Source organism: Drosophila bipectinata, chromosome XL (genome assembly GCF_030179905.1).
Source record: "Drosophila bipectinata strain 14024-0381.07 chromosome XL, DbipHiC1v2, whole genome shotgun sequence".
In the NCBI taxonomy this organism is placed as follows: Eukaryota; Metazoa; Arthropoda; class Insecta; order Diptera; family Drosophilidae; genus Drosophila; species Drosophila bipectinata.
Genome location: NC_091734.1, coordinates 433091 through 455700, shown reverse-complemented (window position 1 = coordinate 455700; position 22610 = coordinate 433091). Strand labels below are relative to the sequence as shown.

The 22610-nt window shown below is 46.0% G+C and overlaps 6 protein-coding genes and 1 long non-coding RNA gene across 8 annotated transcripts; 3 read left to right on the top strand and 4 right to left on the bottom strand.

Annotated features, from left to right (window-relative positions):
- Positions 1–418: 418 nt before the first annotated feature.
- Positions 419–2122, bottom strand: HLH4C (Helix loop helix protein 4C). Its single transcript, XM_017235092.3, has 2 exons — positions 2045–2122; positions 419–1161 (listed from the first exon to the last, which is right to left on the bottom strand). The coding sequence occupies exon 2, from the start codon at positions 1137–1139 to the stop codon at positions 633–635; it is 507 nt and encodes a 168-aa protein (XP_017090581.1). The 5' UTR covers positions 1140–1161; positions 2045–2122; the 3' UTR covers positions 419–632.
- A 315-nt stretch (positions 2123–2437) lies between these two features.
- On the top strand, positions 2438–3227 carry mRpL30 (mitochondrial ribosomal protein L30). The gene is made up of 2 exons (XM_017235131.3): positions 2438–2648; positions 2706–3227. The coding sequence occupies exons 1-2, from the start codon at positions 2521–2523 to the stop codon at positions 3118–3120; spliced, it is 543 nt and encodes a 180-aa protein (XP_017090620.2). The 5' UTR covers positions 2438–2520; the 3' UTR covers positions 3121–3227.
- Positions 3166–4350, bottom strand: Torsin (torsin family member). The gene is made up of 2 exons (XM_017235127.3): positions 4108–4350; positions 3166–4037 (listed from the first exon to the last, which is right to left on the bottom strand). The coding sequence occupies exons 1-2, from the start codon at positions 4307–4309 to the stop codon at positions 3220–3222; spliced, it is 1020 nt and encodes a 339-aa protein (XP_017090616.2). The 5' UTR covers positions 4310–4350; the 3' UTR covers positions 3166–3219.
- Positions 4351–4457: 107 nt separating this feature from the next.
- On the top strand, positions 4458–12065 carry Cbp80 (Nuclear cap-binding protein subunit 1). Its single transcript, XM_017235124.2, has 7 exons — positions 4458–4779; positions 4846–6184; positions 6243–6346; positions 10755–11243; positions 11301–11425; positions 11481–11669; positions 11728–12065. Exons 1-7 carry the CDS (start codon positions 4737–4739, stop codon positions 11839–11841), a joined length of 2403 nt encoding a protein of 800 aa, XP_017090613.1. The 5' UTR covers positions 4458–4736; the 3' UTR covers positions 11842–12065.
- On the bottom strand, positions 6443–8881 carry LOC108121175 (cyclin-T). Its single transcript, XM_017235125.3, has 3 exons — positions 8849–8881; positions 8531–8790; positions 6443–8291 (listed from the first exon to the last, which is right to left on the bottom strand). The coding sequence occupies exons 1-3, from the start codon at positions 8879–8881 to the stop codon at positions 6443–6445; spliced, it is 2142 nt and encodes a 713-aa protein (XP_017090614.2).
- Positions 12066–13078: 1013 nt separating the features above from the next.
- Positions 13079–14630, bottom strand: LOC108121177 (acidic phospholipase A2 PA4). 2 transcript variants are annotated; one of them, XM_043209724.2, is made up of 3 exons: positions 14479–14630; positions 13972–14424; positions 13079–13372 (listed from the first exon to the last, which is right to left on the bottom strand). In XM_043209724.2, exons 1-3 carry the CDS (start codon positions 14628–14630, stop codon positions 13273–13275), a joined length of 705 nt encoding a protein of 234 aa, XP_043065659.1. In that variant the 3' UTR covers positions 13079–13272. The 2 variants fall into 2 exon arrangements, with proteins under 2 accessions (XP_043065659.1, XP_043065658.1); XM_043209723.2 differs by lacking the exon at positions 13079–13372 and having other exon boundaries at positions 13562–14424.
- A 1521-nt stretch (positions 14631–16151) lies between these two features.
- Positions 16152–19701, top strand: LOC138925716 (uncharacterized). The gene is made up of 3 exons (XR_011441927.1): positions 16152–16479; positions 19202–19538; positions 19612–19701. It is a non-coding gene; the product is annotated as an uncharacterized lncRNA (long non-coding RNA).
- Positions 19702–22610: the final 2909 nt, after the last annotated feature.

Genomic DNA, 22610 nt, shown 5'->3' with positions numbered 1-22610 from the left:
GCTTTTCTAATTATTTTCATCTGTTTTCTTGATAGTTTTCTGTTTTTTTTTAGCTTCTTTCGAAAAACAATGATATTTTTACATAATATGTTGCCTACTTTTTCGGGCGTTTGGTTTTCTTTTTAATCTTTTTACTGTTTTTACAAAAATAAATAAATAAAATTATTCAAAAATGACTAGACTTTTAAATTAAAAGATATAGAATTTTTTGGTATTAAAAATAAAGGAAAAATATATCTTCTAGCTTGCATTTTTTAAGCAGTTTTCTAAGAAAACCTTGAAAAATATTTTTTAAAAATGTTTAATACTAAATATACTGATAGAAAAGTTAAATAAATACATACAAAAATATTAAATTATTAAAATAAACATTTTAAAAAATTATACAAAACAGTCTAACCATTAAAACTAGTCCTCTTGAAGTTTTCTTGGAAAACCCTTTTCAAAAAATGTTTTTTAAAAACACATAAATCTTAATTTAAAAAAAAAAATAGAATAAAATAATATATGCTGTGGCCCTGTCCACCCTATGGCGGAGCAAAGAAGTTGGCCTCGTTAAAGATGCAGCTGGTGGCGAAACCGGATCCGGTGGAGATGGAACTGGACATGGAGCTGGATCCGCCGGCGTTGTCTCAGGGTGTCTCCAGCACATGATTCAAATAGGCAATATAGCAGATGGCCAGCTTGAGGATCTCGATCTTGGACAGCTTCTTGTCCGGCGGCAAAGTGGGCAGCAGTTTCCTCAACTCCGCAAAGGAGACATTGAAGGCCTCCACCCGGATCCGCTCCCGCGTGGCATGGGCCGTTCTATACTTCAGTGTGGCTCGTCGTCGGCGACGCCGTTCCTCCCGCGACAACCCGACCAGCTCCGAGGGATCCAGATGGGCGATAGGCGTGGTCCGGCGTCGGGGAGCAGGTGTGGGCGGTGGCGGCGGAGCCGGTTGGGCGGCCGTTTCGCAGGCCATTCGAGCCTGGAACCTCTTATCGATGTCGAGGGTCGTGCTGGCGGCATAGTCCTCGCTCATCAGGTGGGGATTATTGGCGCCCACCACCATTTCGTCCTCCTCGGCCAGGTAGTAGCGGCTCAGGGAGATGCTTTGGGGCGGACCCGCCGCCATGTGGGTCATATCGTAGACCATTTTTCGACTGATTGCCTGGTTCCTGTAAAAATTATACAAAAATTGTAAATCAGAATCATTTCTTTAAGTATTTTATTCTAAAAAATCGTTGTTTTAATCTCATCCTGTTATAAAACTTAACAAACAAACCCTTAAAAGGGGTAACAAATTAAAACCCCAGAGACTAAGGATATGTGACTTTTCAAAAATACCAAAAATAAGAAAAGCAAAACCCATTAAATAAATATATAATAAAAATCAAATATTAACCGCAGCCTCCAGCCGAAACAGAAGGGTTCGTTAAGGGGTTTTTGCTGCAAAATGGTATGGGGGCGGGGGTCAAAGGTCCCGGAGGCAAAGAAACGTGACGATTGTTTGCCAGCTATTTGTGTAGGTGTGAAAATATGTTGCGAACAAACAATAAACAATAAACACACTAAGCACAATGGGTAGCAACAATAAAAATAAATGAAAATAATAGGAAAGGCAAACATAGCGATGGCCCGCCAAAGGGGTGTCCTGGATGTCCTTGTTGTGCGGCACACACACAGACTCTGCCACACCCCTTGCCACACAAATGAACCATTAATAATGCGAGTGGCAGCCTCTTAAGGTTTTAGGGGTTTATGTAGTTCGATGGGGAACTCTATTTGGGGGAAAAACTCAAAAGATCTCAAGACTTTCAGTAATAAGTATTATTTTTGAAAAATATCGGGTTTTAAATATTTTTTCTTATTGAGTTATTAAATGATCGTCTCTAAATCCTGAAGGAGGATTATATAAAAATTAAAGGTATAATACAATTAATAGTATTATATTTTAATAAACAACTTTTACAAATTTTGCAACTAACAAATATTTGTTTAACCCTTTAAATATATTTAATATTTTAATTTTAAACACTTAAAAAAAAGCCCCAAACTTACACCAGTCGCAGGTGCCGAGTAATCCCAATTTATTGCACTATTTTTTTTTTTGGTATCCTTTCACAGTGGCGACTGGTCGCTATCAGATTACACTTGACACTGACTTCCGGTCCGGATGGTGCAGCTTCCTTTATAGCGGAATATGGAACAACCACCGCCAGAAACTTATAGCCAATCGTTGGAAAGCACCAATTGAAGCTACTGGCGAGTATAACAAAATGGCGGTGGTTCCAAAGACCGCCCCTTTCTTATTTTGGGGTGGAGGGCAGAGGCCAAAACCAACCCCTGGATGCTGCATTAATGATGGTACTTTAAATTTTGGCGCCATTTTATTAGCGGTTGGCATAACCGTTTGGTTATCGATAATTCTTCATGGATGTTTCACAACACTGCCAAAAGACACACATTTCATAACTTCATCAGCTGGACACTGATTTTCCGGCAATTCTTGGATTAAATTGGATTTATAAAACAAAATGAACGTGAGCCGATTGCTGGAACCGATCCGCAGCACCACCTGGCTGGTGCGCAACTATGGCAAGCACAACAAGAAGTACCTCTACAAGGATGGCCAGAAATTCGAGGGTATTACCTACTACCCCAGGTGAGAGCTACAAACGGGCATACATAGTCAGTGTTGAGTCTATATTTGATTTTATAGGACACCTGATCACCAGGATCCTCCCGTAGAGCCCTCTAAGCTATTCCGCGTACAGCGCATCAAGCCCGTAAAGGGGAATCCGTACTGGGAGAAGCGCATTCTCAAGGATCTGGGCCTCGATGGTAAACAGAGCGACTTCACCGTGGTTAAGAATATACCGGAAAATAATGCCCGCCTGTGGAAGATCAAGCACCTGGTGAAAGTCACCCCCATTACATTTCCATATGGAGAGCCCACAGCGCAGGATGTCCGGCACACCGTGCTGAAGGAGAACGGCGAATGTCTGGTTACCAAGGATCTGGGACCGCTGGAGGTCCGTTTGGCGGCCCGCGACCAGTTTGACGAGCAACCCAAGCGGCTGGACACCGATCTGCTGCGAAAAGATGCGCGTATGAAGTGGGTTAATCCCTGGTAACAAATTTCAGACCCTTATGTTATCCTTTTTGTTTCTCTTTTGTGATTAAATACAAAAATCGTACTTTATTAGTAAAGTTTTAAAAAATAGTAGTTATGTTTAATAAAGAGCCATGCTGACCTTCTTCTCCAGTGTCTTACACCCAGAGATAGCAAAGAGGCCGTGGTTCCGATCGTAACTAATCGATGTCGCGAGTATATCCTCGATAATGGACTTCCTGGGTGGCATATCCCAGCGGTCGAACTCTGCTTCTAGGCACTTGATCACATGGGCCTTCTCCAATGGCAGGAAGGGAATGTAGTGATCGATGACGTGTTTCTCGATCAATGTAGTCTTTTTAAGGCCACCGTCCATGTTGAAGGCAGCCTTCTTCAGCAGCGGCTCAAAGTCGCTCAGGCGGGTGTCCTCACGCAGCTTCCCGCCCTTCATCAGATTGCCCAGATGGTCGGCAATGTGGGCGCCAGCGGTGTTTGACAGAAATATAAATATGGCCTTGGTGTTGTCGGTGCCATCATCGAAGAAATTGTAGTCCACCAGCGAGGTGAGCGTGTTAAAAACACCGCTCGGCATCTTGTCCACCTCGTCGAAGATGAAAAGCGAACGTGGGCAGGACGCCAAACTCCTACGCACCTCTCTAGTGATACGGTCTTTGTAATAATCAACCTTGCTTTCCATTGGAAAGTCGGCCTGGCCAAGGTACTTGGTGACGTAGCCGGACTTTAAGCCCTCCAGGTACAGTGCATTGGCGATCTGCTCGGCCACGAAGTTCTTGCCCGTGCCCGGCTGGCCATGGAAGCTCATCACCAGCGGTTTTCGGGATCTACTTTGCGCACTGAAATGGGCTGTCAGGGCCGGTATAATGTGCTGGGTCACAATATGCTGGCCAAAGAGAGTCCTTTCCAGTGAATCTTTCAGAGCTAAATCAATTCCGGGGAGTCACATTTATATTTAGTTCCACCACATTCGAAATATTGTTTATCGACTCACCCTGTATGTTGCCCGGTATGCTCCGGTCATCGCAGCATTCATAAAACCGGCAATATGTTTGTCCCTTAAAGTACGTTAGTCCGGCTCCAATTCCAATGGCAGCCGCACCCATGGTCAGGGGCTCGATAGCCTCAACCGCGGCCAGGCAGACCAAAATAAGGCACAGGATGCACGATTTGTGCAGGACATTGAAAAAGCTCATCCTACTTGGCAATCTTTTTGCAAATAAGTGGTGGCCACTGGCGATGGTGCAGCGACCTAGAGATGGCGCATCGACCTAGAGATGGCACACCGGCTATCGGCCATTTTGCACCAGCGAAGCCCATATCGCGATATTCGCGACTTATCGTGCACGACGCATCTCTAGAAAAAGAAAAGAAGCGCCGCAACGCTGCAAAATTGTCGCTAAGGAAATTAAAGAGTTGGCACTTTGTTTAAGCATCCGTTTTAGCCAACGACGCGTATCTGGCGACTTGCAGCCGGCACGGGCACCCAAACGAATCCATTCGACTAGCCACACACGCCCAGGCGAGGCCGCACGTCAAGCAAACAGCGTGCGCCGGTGATTGGAGGACGGACAGCGAGTGTTGAGCTTTTGGAAGTGAAATTGGAAGACAAGAACCATTGAGATGAGTCGCAGGAGGGCGCACGATACGGAGGACGAGGGCTATGGTGAGTGGTGATGGGATGGGCCGGTGACTTGGTGACTACCACATGTGCCGTCTCTTACTCTTGCAGATCACCGGCGTAACAAGCGGCGTCGTGTGTCCGAAAATCAGGAGATCGAGGACCGTTTGGAGTCGCTTATACTGCGCGTCGGTGAGCGTAGCACATCCTCGGTGGAGTCCAATCTGGAGGGATTGGTCTCCGTGCTGGAGGCCGATCTGGGCACCTTCCGCCTGAAGATCTTGCGCATTCTGTCCGACTGCGCCGTGCGTATGCCCGAAAAGTGCACCGTTTACACCACCCTGGTGGGTCTGCTGAACGCAAAGAACTACAAGTTCGGCGGCGAGTTCGTGGACCACATGGTGAAGACGTTCAAGGAGTCACTGAAGCTTTGCCGCTGGGATGCGGCTCGCTACTCGCTTAGATTTCTCGCCGATCTGGTCAACTGCCATGTGATCTCGGCCACCAGCTTGCTCCAGCTGCTGGACACTATGATCGATGTCTCCAACGAGGACACGGTGCCGCAGGTGCGTCGCGACTGGTTTGTGTTCGCCGTCCTGTCCACGTTGCCGTGGGTGGGACGGGATCTCTACGAGAAGAAGGAGTCGGCCCTGGAGTCGCTGCTGCTGCGCATCGAGGTGTATTTGAATAAGCGCAGCAAGAAGCACCACAATGCGCTGCGGGTGTGGTCGTCGGATGCACCGCATCCGCAGGAGGAGTATCTGGACTGTTTGTGGGCGCAGATCCGCAAGCTGCGCCAGGACAACTGGGCCGAGAAGCACATCCCGCGTCCCTACCTGGTCTTCGATTCGATCCTGTGCGAGGCACTGCAGCACAATCTGCCGCAAATAGTGCCGCCATCGCATCACGATGCCTTCGAGTACCCCATGCCCTGGGTGGTATATCGCATGTTCGACTACACTGACTGCCCGGATGGGCCGAATCTCCCCGGTGCCCATTCGATCGAGCGCTTCCTGATCGAGGAGCACCTGCATCACATCATCGAGACGTACCACCACGAGCGCAAGGACTGTGCCGCCCAGCTGCTCAGCTTCCCCTTCAAGCACAAGATCCCCCTCGAGTACTGCATTGTGGAGGTGATATTCGCCGAGCTCTTCCACATGCCCACACCCCGCTACCTGGACATCTGCTATGGCTCCATCCTGATCGAGCTGTGCAAGCTGCAGCCGGCCACACTGCCCCAGGTGCTGGCCCAGGCCACCGAGATCCTGTTCATGCGCATCGACTCCATGAACACCTCATGTTTCGATCGCTTCGTCAACTGGTTCTCCTACCATCTGAGCAACTTCAAGTTCACCTGGTCGTGGGACGAGTGGGACAGCTGCCTGCTGTTGGACGCCGAGCATCCGCGTCCCAAGTTCATCCAGGAGGTTCTCCAGAAGTGCCTGCGGTAGGTTACCCTCTCCCTACATATTCAAGAGACATCTTAATCCTTTTGGAATTCGCAGCCTTTCGTATCATCAGCGCATTACGGAGATGATGCCCACCACATACCTCAAGCTGATTCCCCCGACGCCCTCGCCCAACTACAAGTACGCCAACGAGGAGGCAGGTGAGTGCCCCAGAAGACTCTGGCTCACAGTGACATCTGTTTATTTCCAAGACTTACAGCTAGGGAATACGATATGTAGAGTATAGATATGGGCTCCTATTTGGTACTGGGCTTCACCTCGTTCTCGTCGTCGTCCACGAATATGGGGATCTCCTCGCCGTTCTCGCCCACCTTGATGCTCACCGATCGGCTGACTGACTTCTGGGTGAGCACCTCCACCACTTCCCTCGGCTTGGGACTGGGAGTGGTGGTGGTGGTGCTGGTGCTGGTACTAGAGCTGGTAGGGCTACTGGTGGTCGTGGTGGAGGCAGTGGTGGCCACGAAGGCCTCGTGCCGCAAGCTGCTCTTCGCCTTGCTGTCCAGCTCCTTGCGCCTCTTGGCCCACTTGCTCAGCGGCGGCTCCGCCGTTGTCGATGTGGTCGTGGTGGTGGTGGATATGCCGGCTGTTATCCTGGGCGTCGTTCTGTACCGGCTGATGCTGCGCAGAGGACTGAAGTGGGTCGAGGTGGACACGAAGCTGGAGCTACTGGTGGTGGGGTTGCTTGGATTTGCACTGGTTGTGGCCTCTGTGGGGGCAGGAGTCGGCGTAGTGGTTGGCCTTGGAGTAGTAGTAGTTGTGGTGGTAGTAGGTGCCTCTGGAGTGGCCACCACCTCCAGCTGGGTTTCCGTCTCCCCATTCCTCTCCCCCGGGGGCGGATCCCCCCTCTCTGGCAATACATCGATGGGGTTCTGGTTGACGTACAAGGGATCCGGCTCGGAATACCGATAGACGGTCTCCTCTAGTGGCTCGCTCTGGACAAAGGACTGCCGGTGGCCGCCCTCCTCATCCGCCAGCCCCTCCCCCTCCTCCTCGTTGGAACTGCCGCCGCCGGCATAGATCAGCAGAGGCGGCAGCTTGGCAGTCTGGTATTTCGAGGCTTGACCGTATATTTGGGGCGTGCGGAGATCCTGGTCCTCGCCAGACTCCAGGGAGGCTGAACTGGAGCTGGGAAAGTGCACGGTTTGATGGTTGGGATAGAAGCTGGGCGCCGGAGTGGTCAGCTCTGGCGGCGATGAGCTGGACAGGCGATGGTAGTTCAGCTCCGGGTCACCACCAGCCGGGGCGACGTAGAAATGATGATGGAAGTGGTGGGTCACGGCGCCCGAAGTGGCTGGTACGTCCGAAGGCAAAGGTCTTGCTGGTATTCCTGCTGAGGCTCCGCCACCCAGACCACCACCCAGTCCTCCACCCAGGTGGATCAACTCATTGTTGTTCACCTGGCTGGGAAACCTCTCCAGTTCCGGGTGAGCCCCAAACTTGACGCCCGGATAGTTTGGACGAAAGGTGGTCGGTCGCAGGCCCAGGTTGAAGAGTCCTGGGTACAGTTCCAGCTTGGGACCTTCCACCGGAGCCGCTCCCTTCAGATACTCACCGATGTTCAGCTTGGGCGGGCCAGGGGGCAGTGGCGGGGGCTGGAATATCCCATGGACGAATGTGGCCTGGGACTGCTCCCGCTCCCTGTCCCTCTCCCGTTCCCTGTCTCTGTCCTGCCGCCTCTGGGCAAAGCCAGGATCATGGGATAGCCGCCCGAAGCTGGCCGGATAGTCGGACTCCTTCTGGATGTAGCTCATCCGGTGGTGCGGCTGCCACGCCTTGTTCTCCAGCGGCGTCACACTGAACTTCATCTCGTAGTGGTAGTGATGCCGTCCCGGTTCTCCGTCCCTATGCCGGATGCGTTGCACCTGCCACAGGGCCCGTCTCTGGTTGGGATTCGCGCTGCTGGTGGTGGCCGTGCTGGCTCCTGCCTCCAAAAACCGGTACGTCCTGTTGCTCCGTCCAGTCGGCAACTGCTCCAGATAGCCCTTGGCCAGGGTGACGATGTCGCCGAAGCGATCCCCGCCACGACGGTCTTCCTCCGCTGGGATGTAGGGCGTTTGCAGGAACTCGTGGTAGTCGTGGAGCTGGCTGGAAGGGAATAAGGGGTTTCCAAAATTATCAGAGGGTTTATAAGGATGTGGGACATATACGGAAATCAAGATCCGTAAGATCCTTACGAGGGTTTCTACAAAAATTTAAAAAACCAAATTTAATAAAAATATTTCTTGCAGGATTCTCAAGGGCGTTCAAGGTAATCCTTTCAAGAATCCGACAAGACTTTCAAGACAGGGCCTGAAAACTGACCATAGCCATAGCTGGGGTCTCACCTCAAGTTCCCGGCTGCAGCGCCCATGGCGGCATTCGTGAAGAGGGTCACATAGGTCACATGCTTCAAGGTGTGCTCCCAGGGACGCGGCTCCAAGAACGGTCGTCTCTGGGCCTTCTTGGCGGTCACCTGCTCCTCCTGCTCCTGGAAAGTGGGCTCCTCGTAGAACAAACGCTTGCCACTCAGCTGATGTCCTGGCCTGGGGGTCAGCAGGAAGTCCCTGCCCGGCCCGCCGTCCACAATGGCCCAGCCCAGGGGCAGCTGTGGAGCAGAGATCGTAGATCCAGTCACTGGGATTATAAGCTTTCTCTGGACTTACAGTAGCCATCAGAAGGGTCAACACAATCCGCATGGTTCGCACATGAACAAAAATCCAAAAAAAAAAAAAAAGAATATATCTCCAATCTCGACGAGCGATTGTTTTCGGATGCGTTGCGCGCGCTTGGAACCGCGAATAACGTCTGTCTGGGGAGTCTTGGGCCTCGGATGGCTCCAGTAGCTTCGCTAGCTTGCCAACCACCCCGCCCCGCCCCGAGACTTGCTTTCGTTGGAGCAGCCAAGCGATGCGTCGCCAGCGGCAGTGGAGGAGGTTTTGCTTTTTGCGCAACCTGCAGTCGTCGTTTTTTTTTTTTTTGGATTTCTTGCTTGGATTTGGTTTGGTTTTTGCAGAGGAAACTCCAGCGGAGTTGTCGGAATCGGAGTCACCGTTTATGCAACACTTTTGGTTGGAGGGCGACGCCACCGAATCTCAGCTAGACTTGGAAAATAATGCTCTTTCTTTAAAGACTACTATATAGACTATGGTTGAGGTTGGAGTTTTGTGGATCTATGGGGGGTTCTTGTAGGTCTTGAAATAAGTCTAAAATAGGTCTTGAATAGGTCTTAGTAGGTCTTAAGTACGATTAGTATCTATAGTACTATAGATCTTGGTTTATGTAGATACTATATCTTCTAGATTCTATTCTAGAATTTAAATCTTGAAAAAAGTAATATTCTTTATGAAAGATTATAGCATTATAGATTGTTATTCTTAGAGATCTATAGATCTGTTTTTGGGGGTTCTATATAAGACTTGAAGAAAGATTATAGATTATATTTCTGAGAAGATTTTGTAAGCCATTGAGGCATAATATTTCAAGTATCTCCACTTTATACTTTTATAAAGACTATAACTAATAGTACTACTTTTTTCCAAGAATATAGTATAAAAGATTATAGTTCTTAAAGATCTAGGTTCTTGAGAGAATATTATATTTTTAAAAATATTTTATAGAGATATTTAATAATAGTATTCTACCATTCTACAAGTATTTCTACCAAATCCTAGTCTCTATACTGGAGAGATAGTTATCCCCCTTAGGGGGAGACCCCATAGGGTATTCAGAAGCCTCATTTTGGAAGCGAAACCCCCATGACTTTATATGCTTCTTGATTTTCGATTTCATTTGGGCCCAAATAGTGGCTCTAGCTCAGATTTCCATTGAGATATATTTTGATGGCTCGGTTGGGTGGAGGCGATGCCCCCGCCCCCACGTAGGAGGCCCTTGTAGATTCTACATCGTTCCAAATAGGCGATTTCACCTTGCCCGGGGTTCTCTCTTGTGGCTTCCGGCCCAGATCTGAGATCAGATGACCTCGGATAGCATTGAACCCCGCCGAGAAGAGTGTGGAGTACTTTCCCTTTCTTTCCCGTCTCCGTCTCCGGGGAGGGACATGCCCAATTAGAGCTGGAAACCAGAGTGGCGTGAAAAGATCTATCGGAGGGGGGCTAGAGGTGGCTTATTATTAATGTGAGAACTCTGCCAAAGTCGTCGGCTCACATGATCTTGACACATGGAAACGACTCCCAGACCATTGACATTGTGTTGGAAGCCAAAGGTTGGAGCTGGCTGGCTGGCTGGGTGGCTGGCAGAAGCCGTCTCCCACCGAGAACTGGCCACTAAGTAAACTCCCTATTTGCCAATACATTGACTTGCCAATAGGCCGCATAATTAGCCCAGGCCTCTGGCCTGGAGCCAGGAGGAGTGGCTGGAGGGGAGAGTCATTAGTCGCGCACCACACCAGTGGAGGTGCCGCTTCGTTCCACGCCACTCACCGCGCCATAACAGAAGCAATGAAATGCGAATTGCAACGAAAGTGTCACCTAACTGGAAGCAATCGAGGTTGCAATCCACCGAATTATCTAAATCGTTTCCCCCTTTTTGTTTTCGTTGTTGTTATTGCAGCCAACCTGCCCGGAACCACGGTGGCCCATCAACTGGTGGTGGCCATCCGGCAGAAGTGCCTGCCCGAGGAGGTGGTCAACATCCTGAAGGAGATACCCAGCAGCGGGTACAGCGGCGAGGAGATGTCCGACGGCAGCTTCAATGCCTTAAAGATCGACGTCTTTGTCCAGACGCTGCTCAACCTGGGCTCCAAGTCCTTCTCGCACAGCTTTGCCGCCATCTCCAAGTTCCATTCTGTGTTCAGGGCCCTGGCCGAGACGGAGGAGGCCCAGATCTGCATACTCCACAACATCTTCGAGCTGTGGTCCACCCACCAGCAGATGATGGTCGTCCTGATCGACAAGCTGCTCAAGCTGCAGATAGTCGACTGCTCGGCGGTGGCCACGTGGATCTTCTCCAAGGAGATGACCGGCGAGTTCACCAAGATGTACCTCTGGGAGATCCTCCACCTGACCATCAAGAAGATGAACAAGCATGTGATTAAGCTTAGTGAGTGTTGGCTCTTAAGGCTTTGAGATTCTTTTCTAACCTGCCCCCCCGTTTCAGATACTGAGCTGAGCGAGGCCAAGGACAAGCTCTCGAAGGCCGACTCCTCGTCCAGCGACTCGGACGATGATACTCCCCACAAGCGGAAGAAGCCCATCACCCATGCCGACAAGCCCTCCGAGGAGGTTCGTCTTTCTATTACTTCTTAGGGAATCTTTAATCCAATCCCCGTCTGTTTAGGTCGTGGAGCGCATGGAGGAGAAGCTGGAGGCCGCCAATGTCAACCAGAAGCGCCTGTTCCTGATCGTCTTCCAGCGCTTCATTATGATCCTATCCGAGCACCTGCTCCGCTCCGACACCGACGGTCGTGATCCGGACACGGACTGGTATCGCTGGACAATCGGACGCCTGCAGCAAGTCTTTCTGATGGTAAGACCACGTAGACCTCCTAGAAACTAATCCCACTAACTCTCCGCATCCTGTGCAGCACCACGAGCAGGTCCAGAAGTATAGCAGCACCCTGGAGACGCTGCTCTTCACCTCCGACCTGGACACCCACATACTGGAGGTGTTCCAACAGTTTGTGGCCCTGCGTGCCTAAAGATACCATTGGAATTCAAAATTAGTCCTTAATCCTCACCAGAAACCACTACAAACACTAACTAAACAGCTAACTTTTCATTTCTTTTTTTTAAAACTAAAGTTATCTTTTTTTTTAATTTAAAACATTATGACACACAACCAGAAACCGCAGAGGAAACTTGTAAAAGGGAAGATTTTTTATAAATAATTTATAAAGTTCGCAGAGAACCCACAAAAGTACAATGATAGTCGAATGCTTCACTGGGCGGGTAACTTTATAGAGTATCTACTGTAATATGTATTTAAAAATAGAATCCAAAATAAAGCCAGGCATGTGGCATGTCTGAAGTAAAAGCCTCTTGGAGTCTCTTTGGAGTGCCTACTTTTGGGCCGTTTTGCAGAAACCAGAGTATACCCCAGGGGGGTATATCCCCAAAGTATCTCCCCCCAGTCAGTAAAAAATCAGAAAATTAAGTCAAGAAGTTCCGTTTATTCGATTCATCTTCGGAGGTTTTCGGGCAGCGATAGACCTTGCGGGGACGAAAGTAATCCGGATCCACAATGTAGGGGAAGTTGTGCAAGTGGATGATGCCATTGACGGGCTCCGGCATCTCTTCCATGTCTTGGTCCATCTTCTTGGCCTCCTCCTGCTTGGCCGCCTCCTTCTTGGCCGCCGCCTGCTTGGCCTCCACCTTCTTCATGTAGAGCACCATGGCGTACATCTCGCGGTCCAGCTTACTGGTGTCGTCCCAGTCCTCCATGTCTGCTACTATGGGCGGATCGCCATAGATTTCGGTCTGAATATCCCCAATCCATTGCATAAAGCTCACCTTGGCGGCGTCCTCGCGGAGCTTGCGAGCTTCCTTCTTCGCCTCGGTTTCCGGAGGGAGGAAGTCCGACAAGAGATTAGGGGGCGTCTGGGTGTTGGGAAACATGATTCCGGTTTATTTTCTCTTCTAACTCGGAAGGGTTCTGTCGTGCAAGATTTTTAGGTCGTTTTCCTCTAAAGTGCTGACTCAGAATGACGGAGAAATGTGACACTTGACCCGAAGTGTGTGTTGGAGAAGGTGGTAATCCTTTAGAGTAGGGTAGAGTAGCCAACATTGGAGTACTCGTGGAGTAGGCAACCCTGCCAAAGCACAGATAACCTCAAAAAGCAAAGGGCAGTTGCACCACTACGGTTATGGTGATGAAGACTAGGCAACCCTGCCAAAGCACAGATAACCTCAAAATAAATAACCACTTTCCTGCTCCGATCTTGGTAAATATATATATTTATTCGTTTGTATATATATAGTATATATATATAGATCTGTTTTGTATGCTTTAAATATATGAAAATATATACATTTCGTAGTTCTCCGAGTTCGTGATCAGGTTTATGAGAAGCTATATGGTTTTCGAGTCACATGTCCAGTGTTCCAGGTCGTCATCGTGGTGGTTAATCCCCTTACGAGGATGTGCGCGGCTGGCTGGGCACGTACTTCTCCGAGGGCTGGTACTGCCACTGGGCGCAGATCTCCTCCTGCTCCGTCTGGTTGTAGCCGGCTCTGGTTTGCAAAATCAAGGACATGCTCTTTAAAATCGAGGTATCTCATGGGAATTTATTAATATTTTGATTTCTTTAAAAAAAAAAAAGACTCAACAACATGCAGAACAGCTATGGCAATCATCACACATGCAGGACTACGATCTAGGGACTAAGCACTACTAATACTACTATTGGGAACAGTCTTGTGGCGTCTCACGGCTGCCGCCTTTCTAGCTCCAGCGATAGTCGTAACCCTGATAGCCCTGGTATCCGTAGGAGCCCTGCCCCGACCTCGGTCGCTGGTAGCGATAGCCCTGCTCCGGCGGCAGTTCCCGGCTAACCGGCGCATGGAGGCTATCCCACAGCAACCGGGGCCGCTGCACCACCTCCCGGAGTATGTTGACGGCAGCCAGACCGACACTGGCCAGCTTGACGCCCCATCGGCGGGCGGTGGCCTTGGCCGGCAGGAGGCCGGGTGCGGCCGCGGCCAGGGCACGACCCTGCGGATGGCTGGACAGGATTTTGGCTATCAGATTGTCGCTGTGCGGCGGTACATAGAGATCCGCCTGCCGGAACTCGGCCGGACAGTGATCGGTGCGATAGTAGAAGTCCTCGAACCTCTGATGGGCCGAGCAGGGGCTCCGCTCCTGGAAGCAGGTCACCTGCACCACATTGTAGAAAATGGCGCCCAGCGTATTGGCCGTCTCCGTGTTGGCCGCCTGCAGGCACCGCCGGAACCGGGCGTCACAGTCGCAGTGACTCCGCGTGAAGGTGCCACGGTTGCAGAGCCCGCGCCGGCACTCGCCCACATTGAGGACATCCGGGCACATGTCGTGCTCCCTGCAACACCGATCCTCGCGGGCATGGGCTCCCAGGTCGTCATAGCTAGTGGCTGCTGTGCCGGGACCACACCACTTCGTTCCCGGATAGATGAAGCCCAGGCCGCCGCGGAACTCATGGCCGTACGATCCCTGACGGCGGCAGACCTCCTCCAGTTCCATCACCGACTCCCGCGGCACCTGGCGGATGCGGCGCGGATCCGACTGCAGCAACATGCGCTGGATGTCGCCCCTGAAAGCCAAAACGTAAGTAGTTATAGCCTTTGAATGGAATAGGTCCACTTACCGATCCGTGTGCATTTTGCAGAAGGGATGCCGCGACGAGAGCTCCACCATTACGGTCATGGTCATGTCGGAGATGAGCACTGCCGATCCGGAACTGGGCGGAATCCGGAATCCGAGCCACAGTAGCAGCAGCACCACCAGCGGTTCCCTCATGGCGCCCACCTGCTCAGGACGACAGACATATAGAGAATATATATTATGGCGATTACAGATCTAGAGGTGTGTGGGCGAGGAGGAGGCGTGGTCCGAGCAAGGGCTTGAATACGAGACGTGCTTGGCCGAGCTGACGGCGCGATAATGATGCGGCGCGGCATGGTATGGATGGATTATGGTATGGTATGTGGGCCATCATTAGCCTTAGAGCCGGCGATCGCCCGCAACAGATCGCATTTTGCATTTCTATGGACCACTCTCTGGCCAGATGACCTCTGGCCGGCCACAGCAGAATCAAATATCCATAACTGAGTACAGTGGGACGAGTTAAATGGGTGAGTATTAAAACTGGGTGAGGTATAAATTAAGAATTATACATATTCCACTTAATTTTTCATTAAAATATATTTTACTTTTATTTATAATATTTATAAACTTTAATATTAATTATTAATCATTTAAAATATTTTCATATTCCAAGCATTTGACTTTGAAAAATAGATAAATAATTAATTTTAAATTAAATTTTCATTAATTTTGCATTTTTATCTATTATATAATAATTTATAATAATTTTGAATAATCAATACCACTGTAAAATCAGCGATCAAAACAAAAGGCAACACAAAACAAATGATTGCCGCAAAAGCAAAAACAAAAACAATAACAAAAACAAAGACAAAAAGTAAAAAAAAAACAAAAACAATTTGCAAAATAAAAGGCGATGGGTTTCTGATAAACGGTATTAAGGTGGATCCATATCGCACCGGTGGAAGCGAGACAAAGACAGGTGAAGAATGGCAAAGAGAGCCAACCGACGACCTACCCCACCAAAGACAAAAAAAACGCAAAAAAAAAAGCAAAAATTAAAAATCACCCAGGAAGAGTTGAGGCCGTAGCATTTGTGGGTCAGTTGAAGGTGGAGGCGTTAGCTTGTTACCAATTCTTTTTGGCTCTTTCTGCTACTTCATTCTCTTTTGTTTTTGGCCAACTGGCCAAAAGGTGAAGGTCAACCCGCGCCGTGCCGACAACTCTGTTAATTAGTTAAAAGAAGAAGAAAAATGACGCACAGCTTGATTCTTCTCCACATGTTTGTCTCTGTGTGTGTGTGTATCTGTGTGTATGCTTACTTTACGTTATTATTTGGATACTTTTTTTTTTAGTGCCAGGCCAAGGAACAATTTTTACCCATCACGTTCCGCCACTCTGGGGTTGTAAAGCGGGAAAATAATTAATGATGACACTTTGCAGCCCCGCTTATTATAAGTATTATTTATGTTGTTTGCACAATTGCTCTCGCCATGTTAGCCCAGGTGGCAAGGGGGGTGGGGATGTGCTGAGTGCTGTCATTGTCACACACACCCGTTTACCCGCTCCCATTACGATGTAACTGGAGCGGGAGGGGGACAAAAGGTAGAGCGTGGGAGAGAACATCAATAAAATCAACGTGTGTGCGAAGGAGTTAGCAGGAGTTCATTTGTCACCCAAAAGGTGAGAGAGTACAAGATCGACACAAGGGCTTAGGGTTGAATGATGGAAAGGGGATTAGTTGACACCCCACCACTGTTTCCTTTTTATTTTTCTCACCAAATAAATAATATTTGCTAATAACATTTTTATAAAGTTCATAATACAGACTAACAGAGTCCCCCCACCCAATGACTTGCAAATATTTGAGACGCCCCTGGCCTTGCTCTCTGTCATCGCATGAACTTGCCTGTCACTCAGCTGGCGAATTCATTCCAGTTTATTTATGGACTAGACTGGAAGTTATTAAACAATAGAGCCGCCGCCGATCAATCCCGATCAATTCGCATTAATAATTCGGACCGACAAGTGACAACAATTGGTAATCGATTACCCAACTGGCCATTCTAGCAGCCATCTTCTTCTTCTTGTTTCTCGATTAAAATACCATAATCGAAGGCATCAGATTGGATTATCTGGCTGGCCATCTACCGTTTGCATATTTTTCAATGTCAATGCTTTTGGTCTCTGTCTTGGGTCTTGGGTATGGTATGGACCTCTCTTTCGCTCCAACAGTTGACTTTTTCAAGACACTGAGAGAAATTTTACACCTAAAATATATATACCTTTTAAAAAATATATATATTTTTTTAATAGTATATATATACTTTCTTATTTAAAGATATATTTTAATTATATAATATTTTCTTTATAATCTATTAATTTCTCTCAGTGTAGTTTAAAAGAAAACGAAAATATAAAAAAATACCCCAAGTACAATGACCCAACTACCCGAAGAAAACAAAAAAAAAAAAAACAGCATAAACGTAAACAGAAAATAATTCAAAAATACTTAAACCGTTTATAGAGCCATTGTGCGCGCTTTAGACCCATTTGACTTATAACTTTTGGCTTAAACTGTCACTCAGCGGAAAGTGAGTTATTAGCATTGGATCCAATCAAAAGGAATTACAGTCAGAGACCTCCACTTTAGAAGCCACAAGTCTGGGGACCCGAAAATTCTTCCAACTTGTAAGGTTTATAGACCGCTTTTAATGATCTTGGCCAAAAAGCTTCCATAAACTTGTAAAAAAAATGCATAAAAAGGCCATATCTTGATATTTTTAGGGTTCCGAGTTGGGGACGTAGTGCTGCATATAAAATTTCATTTCGGCGGGGTTTAATAACCCCAGGGAGCGTTTCCGTACCTTGGTCTTTGCCTTTTGGCCAAAATAGTATAGACTTTGGTCTCCAAGATCTCCAAGGCGTGTGTTCGATTGCCGATCATCAATCAACAATCTCCTGATTTGGTTTCTTTTTTTTTTTTTCATCTTCAGATTTTTTCTGAATTTTTTTTTCTGAAGCCCTTCACTTGAACGCATCGGAAACTGGTTTTGGGGCTCGTTTGCATTTTGAATGTCACGCTGCAGACACGCTGGGTACTACTACCAGACTAAATAAAGCTCTCTGGTTCTGAGCCCACAATAACAAGTTGTAATCCCCCCTCCCTCATCTATACGGTTTTGGGCCAAGTTGAGACGTGGTAATTGCCAAGCAACTGTCATATGGCTGCCCGATAATCGCTGTAATTGCCGCAGAGCTCCGCCGAGACCTTCCGACGTGCTCTCATAAAGGAAGCAACGTCCTTGTCCTCTGGACAATCTTTTGAAATGGGGTCAAGTTGAAGACCCTCCCCGATCGAACAGGAAATATTGAGGAGGGGAGAGTAAGAGTTATGACCCGGATAACCCACGCCCTCTAATAGACCCTAATACAGTGTCAGGATCGTAAAGTGGTGCCATCCGGAGACGATCTGAAAGGCAAACAGAGGCCCGTCTTTGTTTCTTTTGCATTTTTTTTTGCTTAAATCGATCGAAAGGCGGATAAATATGGACAGAGCTAACTGGACAGTGGCGGTCATTGAACGCCCAAGGTCGTGGCTTCGACTACAAAACCAAAACAAAAGATATATACTCATAGGGCTGGAAATTGAAAATAAACCGAAAACCGAAAGCGTTAATTGCCAAAAAAAAAAAATAGAGGAAGCTACTCTTTGATTTTTTACACAAGAGTGGCTTAGGAGGGGGTGGGGAACGAATACCAATCGGAAGTTGGCCAAGAACATAGCGTATTGGCTATTGACTTTCGCAATTGGCAACTAGAACTGCCCAACCTTCGGAAAACTGAGCCTCTAATCGCTGAGCAAATTTCGCAGATGAATGTGCGAAAAAATAGAAAAAATATAGTAATGCTGAGGTTCCTCAAATCATGCCCATCCGAGCTCACAAATATTTAACCATGTTGCCAGATAACCAATGTGTCCACAACATCCACTGTGTTTGACATGCAAATGCCAAGGGTTCTCTCGGCTTTCTGAAGATTTCTGTTTTTTTTTTAATTTTTAGCAATTACATATGTATATGGGCGGGGCAGAGTCTTAAAAGGGGGATTATAAGACGAGAACTTAATAGGATTTTCCAAGGCCTTCAAAGTTTTTAATTACAAAAGTTTTTATACAAAATAAATGGTTAGATTGTTCAACATGGACTTTTAATTTAAAAAAAAATCTTTTAGAGGTTTGGGATTATTAACCTAGTAAATTTTAAATGTATTTAAGTTTTTTAGGCAATAATTTGTATCTTTTAAAAATATTTTTAATAAAAAAACTGGAATATTTTAGAGAGAACCTAAAAGTATCGGGTATCTTATAGTATAGAATGGATACCATAACTTTTTTTTTGGTTCAAAATTTATTCCACTTTTAAATTATTTAAAAACTATTAAAACAAATATATGAAGAGATTTAAAATGATATTTTTATAATATTTAAATATTCTTTATAAAAAGGTTTAAAGAAATGATATACAAAAGGATTTAAAAAGAGCTAGAGTACCTGGTATTATATAGCCTATAATTTTTGTTTTTGGTTTTAACTATATTCCGCTTCTTTATAAATGTTTTTAAATATTAAAATTTAAAATTTAATATTTAAAACAGCGTAGTTTTTAAATATAGTACCAAGTATCATCAATCCTATATCTTTCCTTTTAGTTTAAAATATAATTCCACAATTATTCATAAAATTGTTCTCCCTGCACTTTCAGATATCCTGCCACCTTCACACCACCTGTGTGGCGGTATCCTATAAATCCTGCATCCTGGCAGGATGATGAAAAGCTCTGCTTTAAACGCAAGGCCACCGGCTGGTTGCCTTCACCTTTTGACATTTGGCCCACTGCGGACTCAAGAGGAGGACTCACCATACACCACACACCGCCCACCACCCACTAGCGCCCGACCAGCCACCCCCTTAGTGCTGGCCTGCTTGGGATATACACCCTCGCCATGGCCTTCGTGCGTAAATGACCTTCAAACCACAACAACAACAGCAAGGACACGTGTCTGCACTTCACATTAAAAAAAAAAATAAATAAAATAAAGGTAAAACTTGCAATTATCCTGCATTTACCTGGAAAATGTTAAGATATTTTTTTTTATTTTTAATCCCTGTCAGAGATGACCTTGTGGGTTTCGCGGCAAAGGAGCTTAACGGTTTTGTTTTTTTTGCGGATAAAGGATGCGGGATACGACGGTTCGATTGAAGAGATTTTTAAGAAAATATTAAAAATATTGTGTTTGTAGGACGGGTTCGATGCGACCAAACATTTCCGCGACGCGTTTGCGGCGCAACTGAACTTGATTCTGGCGTTAAACTTGGACTTGGCCAAAAACCAAAAAAACACAAGACCGACAAAAAATACGCTGAAATTGAAAAGCCGACGTCGTCGCAGTCGCAGTCGCAGCAGAAGCTGGCAGCCAGCAAGCGCCGCAGCAGCAGCAGCACCAGCAGCCGCAGCCGCAGCCAAGAAACCCAATTACAACAACAACTAGAAGCTCGACGTCGCCGCAACCGAAGCCGCCGACGCTGCCAACGGAAGCTGCAGACATGGCCCAGAGTCGTAGGCCAAAGGGGGTTTACTATTAATTAAAATAAAAATTAAAAAATAGATATATTTAATAACCTTGTAAGTAATAAGTTTATAAAGATAAATAATAACTAAAACTAAAACATATTTAATCCCATAAGAGTCCTGCAAGGATGCACAAAACCAAGGACAGTCCAAGGACTATCGTCAGCAGCGCCTCGTTGACCTTGTTTCCGTGACAGGAGAGCAGCTGGACAGGACCCCTGTACTCCACCAATCCACCTCCTAGGAGAACTTTGAATCGGCAAACGCTTTTGCTGACTTATCGTGTCCATTGTGCTTTCGGTTTCGGCCCAGTTAAGACCATGTGGTAGCAGAAAACATCCCCCATTAAATAAAACCCCCCTTATACCCTTTAATTACGAAAAATGGGTCCAAAATGTTATTACCAGATTTTAATACTTAATCTTCTTATATCGGGAAGGTTATATACCCCTTGATCTACCTTCTAAAAAATTCCAAAATTTTGAAATCCGTTTTTGGAGCTTTTCTATTTTTTCAAAATCTGAATTTTTCATTCACTCTTTTCGTGATATTTTAATTATTTCGTAACCGATTCCAAAACGGAATACCAATTATGAATCAGGGTTCCTATCTCCTTCATTCTGCATCCAAAGTTTGGAAAAATCCCCCGAAAAAAATTTTGGTCAATTTTTGGCTAAAATCCTAAGGGTACCCCTTACAAAAATTTCAAAAAATGGGTCAAAAAATTTATTGCCAGGTTTTGAAGGAGAATGATTCTACTTGAAGTTCCAAGATCGGGAAGGTATACCATTCCAGGATATTCCGAATATTAGCCGAGCTATGCACATTTTCCTTCCGGAAAATTCCAAAATTTTGAAATCCGTTTTTGGAGCTTTTCTTTTTTTTTAAATCTGAATTTTTGCCGCACTCTTTTCGTGATATTTTAATTATTTCAAAACCGATTCCGAAACGGAATACCAATTATGAATCAGGGTTCCTATCTCCTTCATTCTGCATCCAAAGTTTGGAAAAATCCCCCGAAAAAAATTTTGGTCAATTTTTGCCAAAAATCCTGAGGGTACCCCTTACAAAAATTTCAAAAAATGGGTCAAAAAATTTATTGCCAGGTTTTGATAGGGAATGATTCTACTTGAAGTTCCAAGATCGGGAAGGTATACCATTCTAAGACATTCCAAATATTAGCCGAGCTATGCACATTTTCCTTCCGGAAAATTCCAAAATTTTGAAATCCGTTTTTGAAGCTTTTCTATTTTTTCAAAATCTGAATTTTTCATTCACTCTTTTCGTGATATTTTAATTATTTCAAAACCGATTCCGAAACGGAATACCAATTATGAATCAGGGTTCCTATCTCCTTCATTCTGCATCAAAAGTTTGGAAAAATCCCCCGAAAAAAATTTTGGTCAATTTTTGCCAAAAATCCTGAGGGTACCCCTTACAAAAATTTCGAAAAATGGGTCAAAAAATTTATTGCCAGGTTTTGATGGGGAATGATTCTACTTGAAGTTCCAAGATCGGGAAGGTATACCATTCTAAGACATTCCAAATATTAGCCGAGCTATCCACATTTTCCTTCCGGAAAATTCCAAAATTTTGAAATCCGTTTTTGGAGCTTTTCTATTTTTTCAAAATCTGAATTTTTCATTCACTCTTTTCGTGATATTTTAATTATTTCAAAACCGATTCCGAAACGGAATACCAATTATGAATCAGGGTTCCTATCTCCTTCATTCTGCATCCAAAGTTTGGAAAAATCCCCCGAAAAAAATTTTGGTCAATTTTTGCCAAAAATCCTGAGGGTACCCCTTACAAAAATTTCGAAAAATGGGTCAAAAAATTTATTGCCAGGTTTTGATGGGGAATGATTCTACTTGAAGTTCCAAGATCGGGAAGGTATACCATTCTAAGACATTCCAAATATTAGCCGAGCTATCCACATTTTCCTTCCGGAAAATTCCAAAATTTTGAAATCCGTTTTTGGAGCTTTTCTTTTTTTTTAAATCTGAATTTTTGCCGCACTCTTTTCGTGATATTTTAATTATTTCGAAACCGATTCCAAAACGGAATCTGCAATTATGAATCAGGGTTCCTATCTCCTTCATTCTGCATCCAAAGTTTGGAAAAATCCCCCGAAAAAAATTTTGGTCAATTTTTGGCTAAAATCCTAAGGGTACCCCTTACAAAAATTTCGAAAAATGGGTCAAAAAATTTATTGCCAGGTTTTGAAGGAGAATGATTCTACTTGAAGTTCCAAGATCGGGAAGGTATACCATTCTAAGACATTCCAAATATTAGCCGAGCTATCCACATTTTCCTTCCGGAAAATTCCAAAATTTTGAAATCCGTTTTTGGAGCTTTTCTATTTTTTCAAAATCTGAATTTTTCATTCACTCTTTTCGTGATATTTTAATTATTTCAAAACCGATTCCGAAACGGAATACCAATTATGAATCAGGGTTCCTATCTCCTTCATTCTGCATCCAAAGTTTGGAAAAATCCCCCGAAAAAAATTTTGGTCAATTTTTGCCAAAAATCCTGAGGG

What these genes read in the sequence shown, in the direction of transcription:
- LOC108121175 (XM_017235125.3), bottom strand. Translation starts at nt 8,881, where the DNA reads ATGCGGATTGTGTTGACCCTTCTGATGGCTACT. An exon ending in TGACCCTTCTGATGGCTACT is followed by an intron (nt 8,791 to 8,848) that starts GTAAGTCCAGAG and finishes TCTGCTCCACAG; the next exon opens with CTGCCCCTGGGCTGGGCCAT. An exon ending in GCTGCAGCCGGGAACTTGAG is followed by an intron (nt 8,292 to 8,530) that starts GTGAGACCCCAG and finishes ATTCCCTTCCAG; the next exon opens with CCAGCTCCACGACTACCACG.
- LOC108121177 (XM_043209723.2), bottom strand. Translation starts at nt 14,630, where the DNA reads ATGAGGGAACCGCTGGTGGTGCTGCTGCTACTGTGGCTCGGATTCCGG. An exon ending in TGCAAAATGCACACGGATCG is followed by an intron (nt 14,425 to 14,478) that starts GTAAGTGGACCT and finishes TTTGGCTTTCAG; the next exon opens with GGGCGACATCCAGCGCATGT.
- HLH4C (XM_017235092.3), bottom strand. Translation starts at nt 1,139, where the DNA reads ATGGTCTACGATATGACCCACATGGCGGCGGGTCCGCCCCAAAGCATC.
- Cbp80 (XM_017235124.2), top strand. Translation starts at nt 4,737, where the DNA reads ATGAGTCGCAGGAGGGCGCACGATACGGAGGACGAGGGCTATG. An exon ending in GTACGCCAACGAGGAGGCAG is followed by an intron (nt 6,347 to 10,754) that starts GTGAGTGCCCCA and finishes TTGTTATTGCAG; the next exon opens with CCAACCTGCCCGGAACCACG. An exon ending in CCGACAAGCCCTCCGAGGAG is followed by an intron (nt 11,426 to 11,480) that starts GTTCGTCTTTCT and finishes CCGTCTGTTTAG; the next exon opens with GTCGTGGAGCGCATGGAGGA.
- mRpL30 (XM_017235131.3), top strand. Translation starts at nt 2,521, where the DNA reads ATGAACGTGAGCCGATTGCTGGAACCGATCCGCAGCACCACCTGGCTG. An exon ending in GGTATTACCTACTACCCCAG is followed by an intron (nt 2,649 to 2,705) that starts GTGAGAGCTACA and finishes TTGATTTTATAG; the next exon opens with GACACCTGATCACCAGGATC.
- Torsin (XM_017235127.3), bottom strand. Translation starts at nt 4,309, where the DNA reads ATGAGCTTTTTCAATGTCCTGCACAAATCGTGCATCCTGTGCCTTATT. An exon ending in CATACCGGGCAACATACAGG is followed by an intron (nt 4,038 to 4,107) that starts GTGAGTCGATAA and finishes GAATTGATTTAG; the next exon opens with CTCTGAAAGATTCACTGGAA.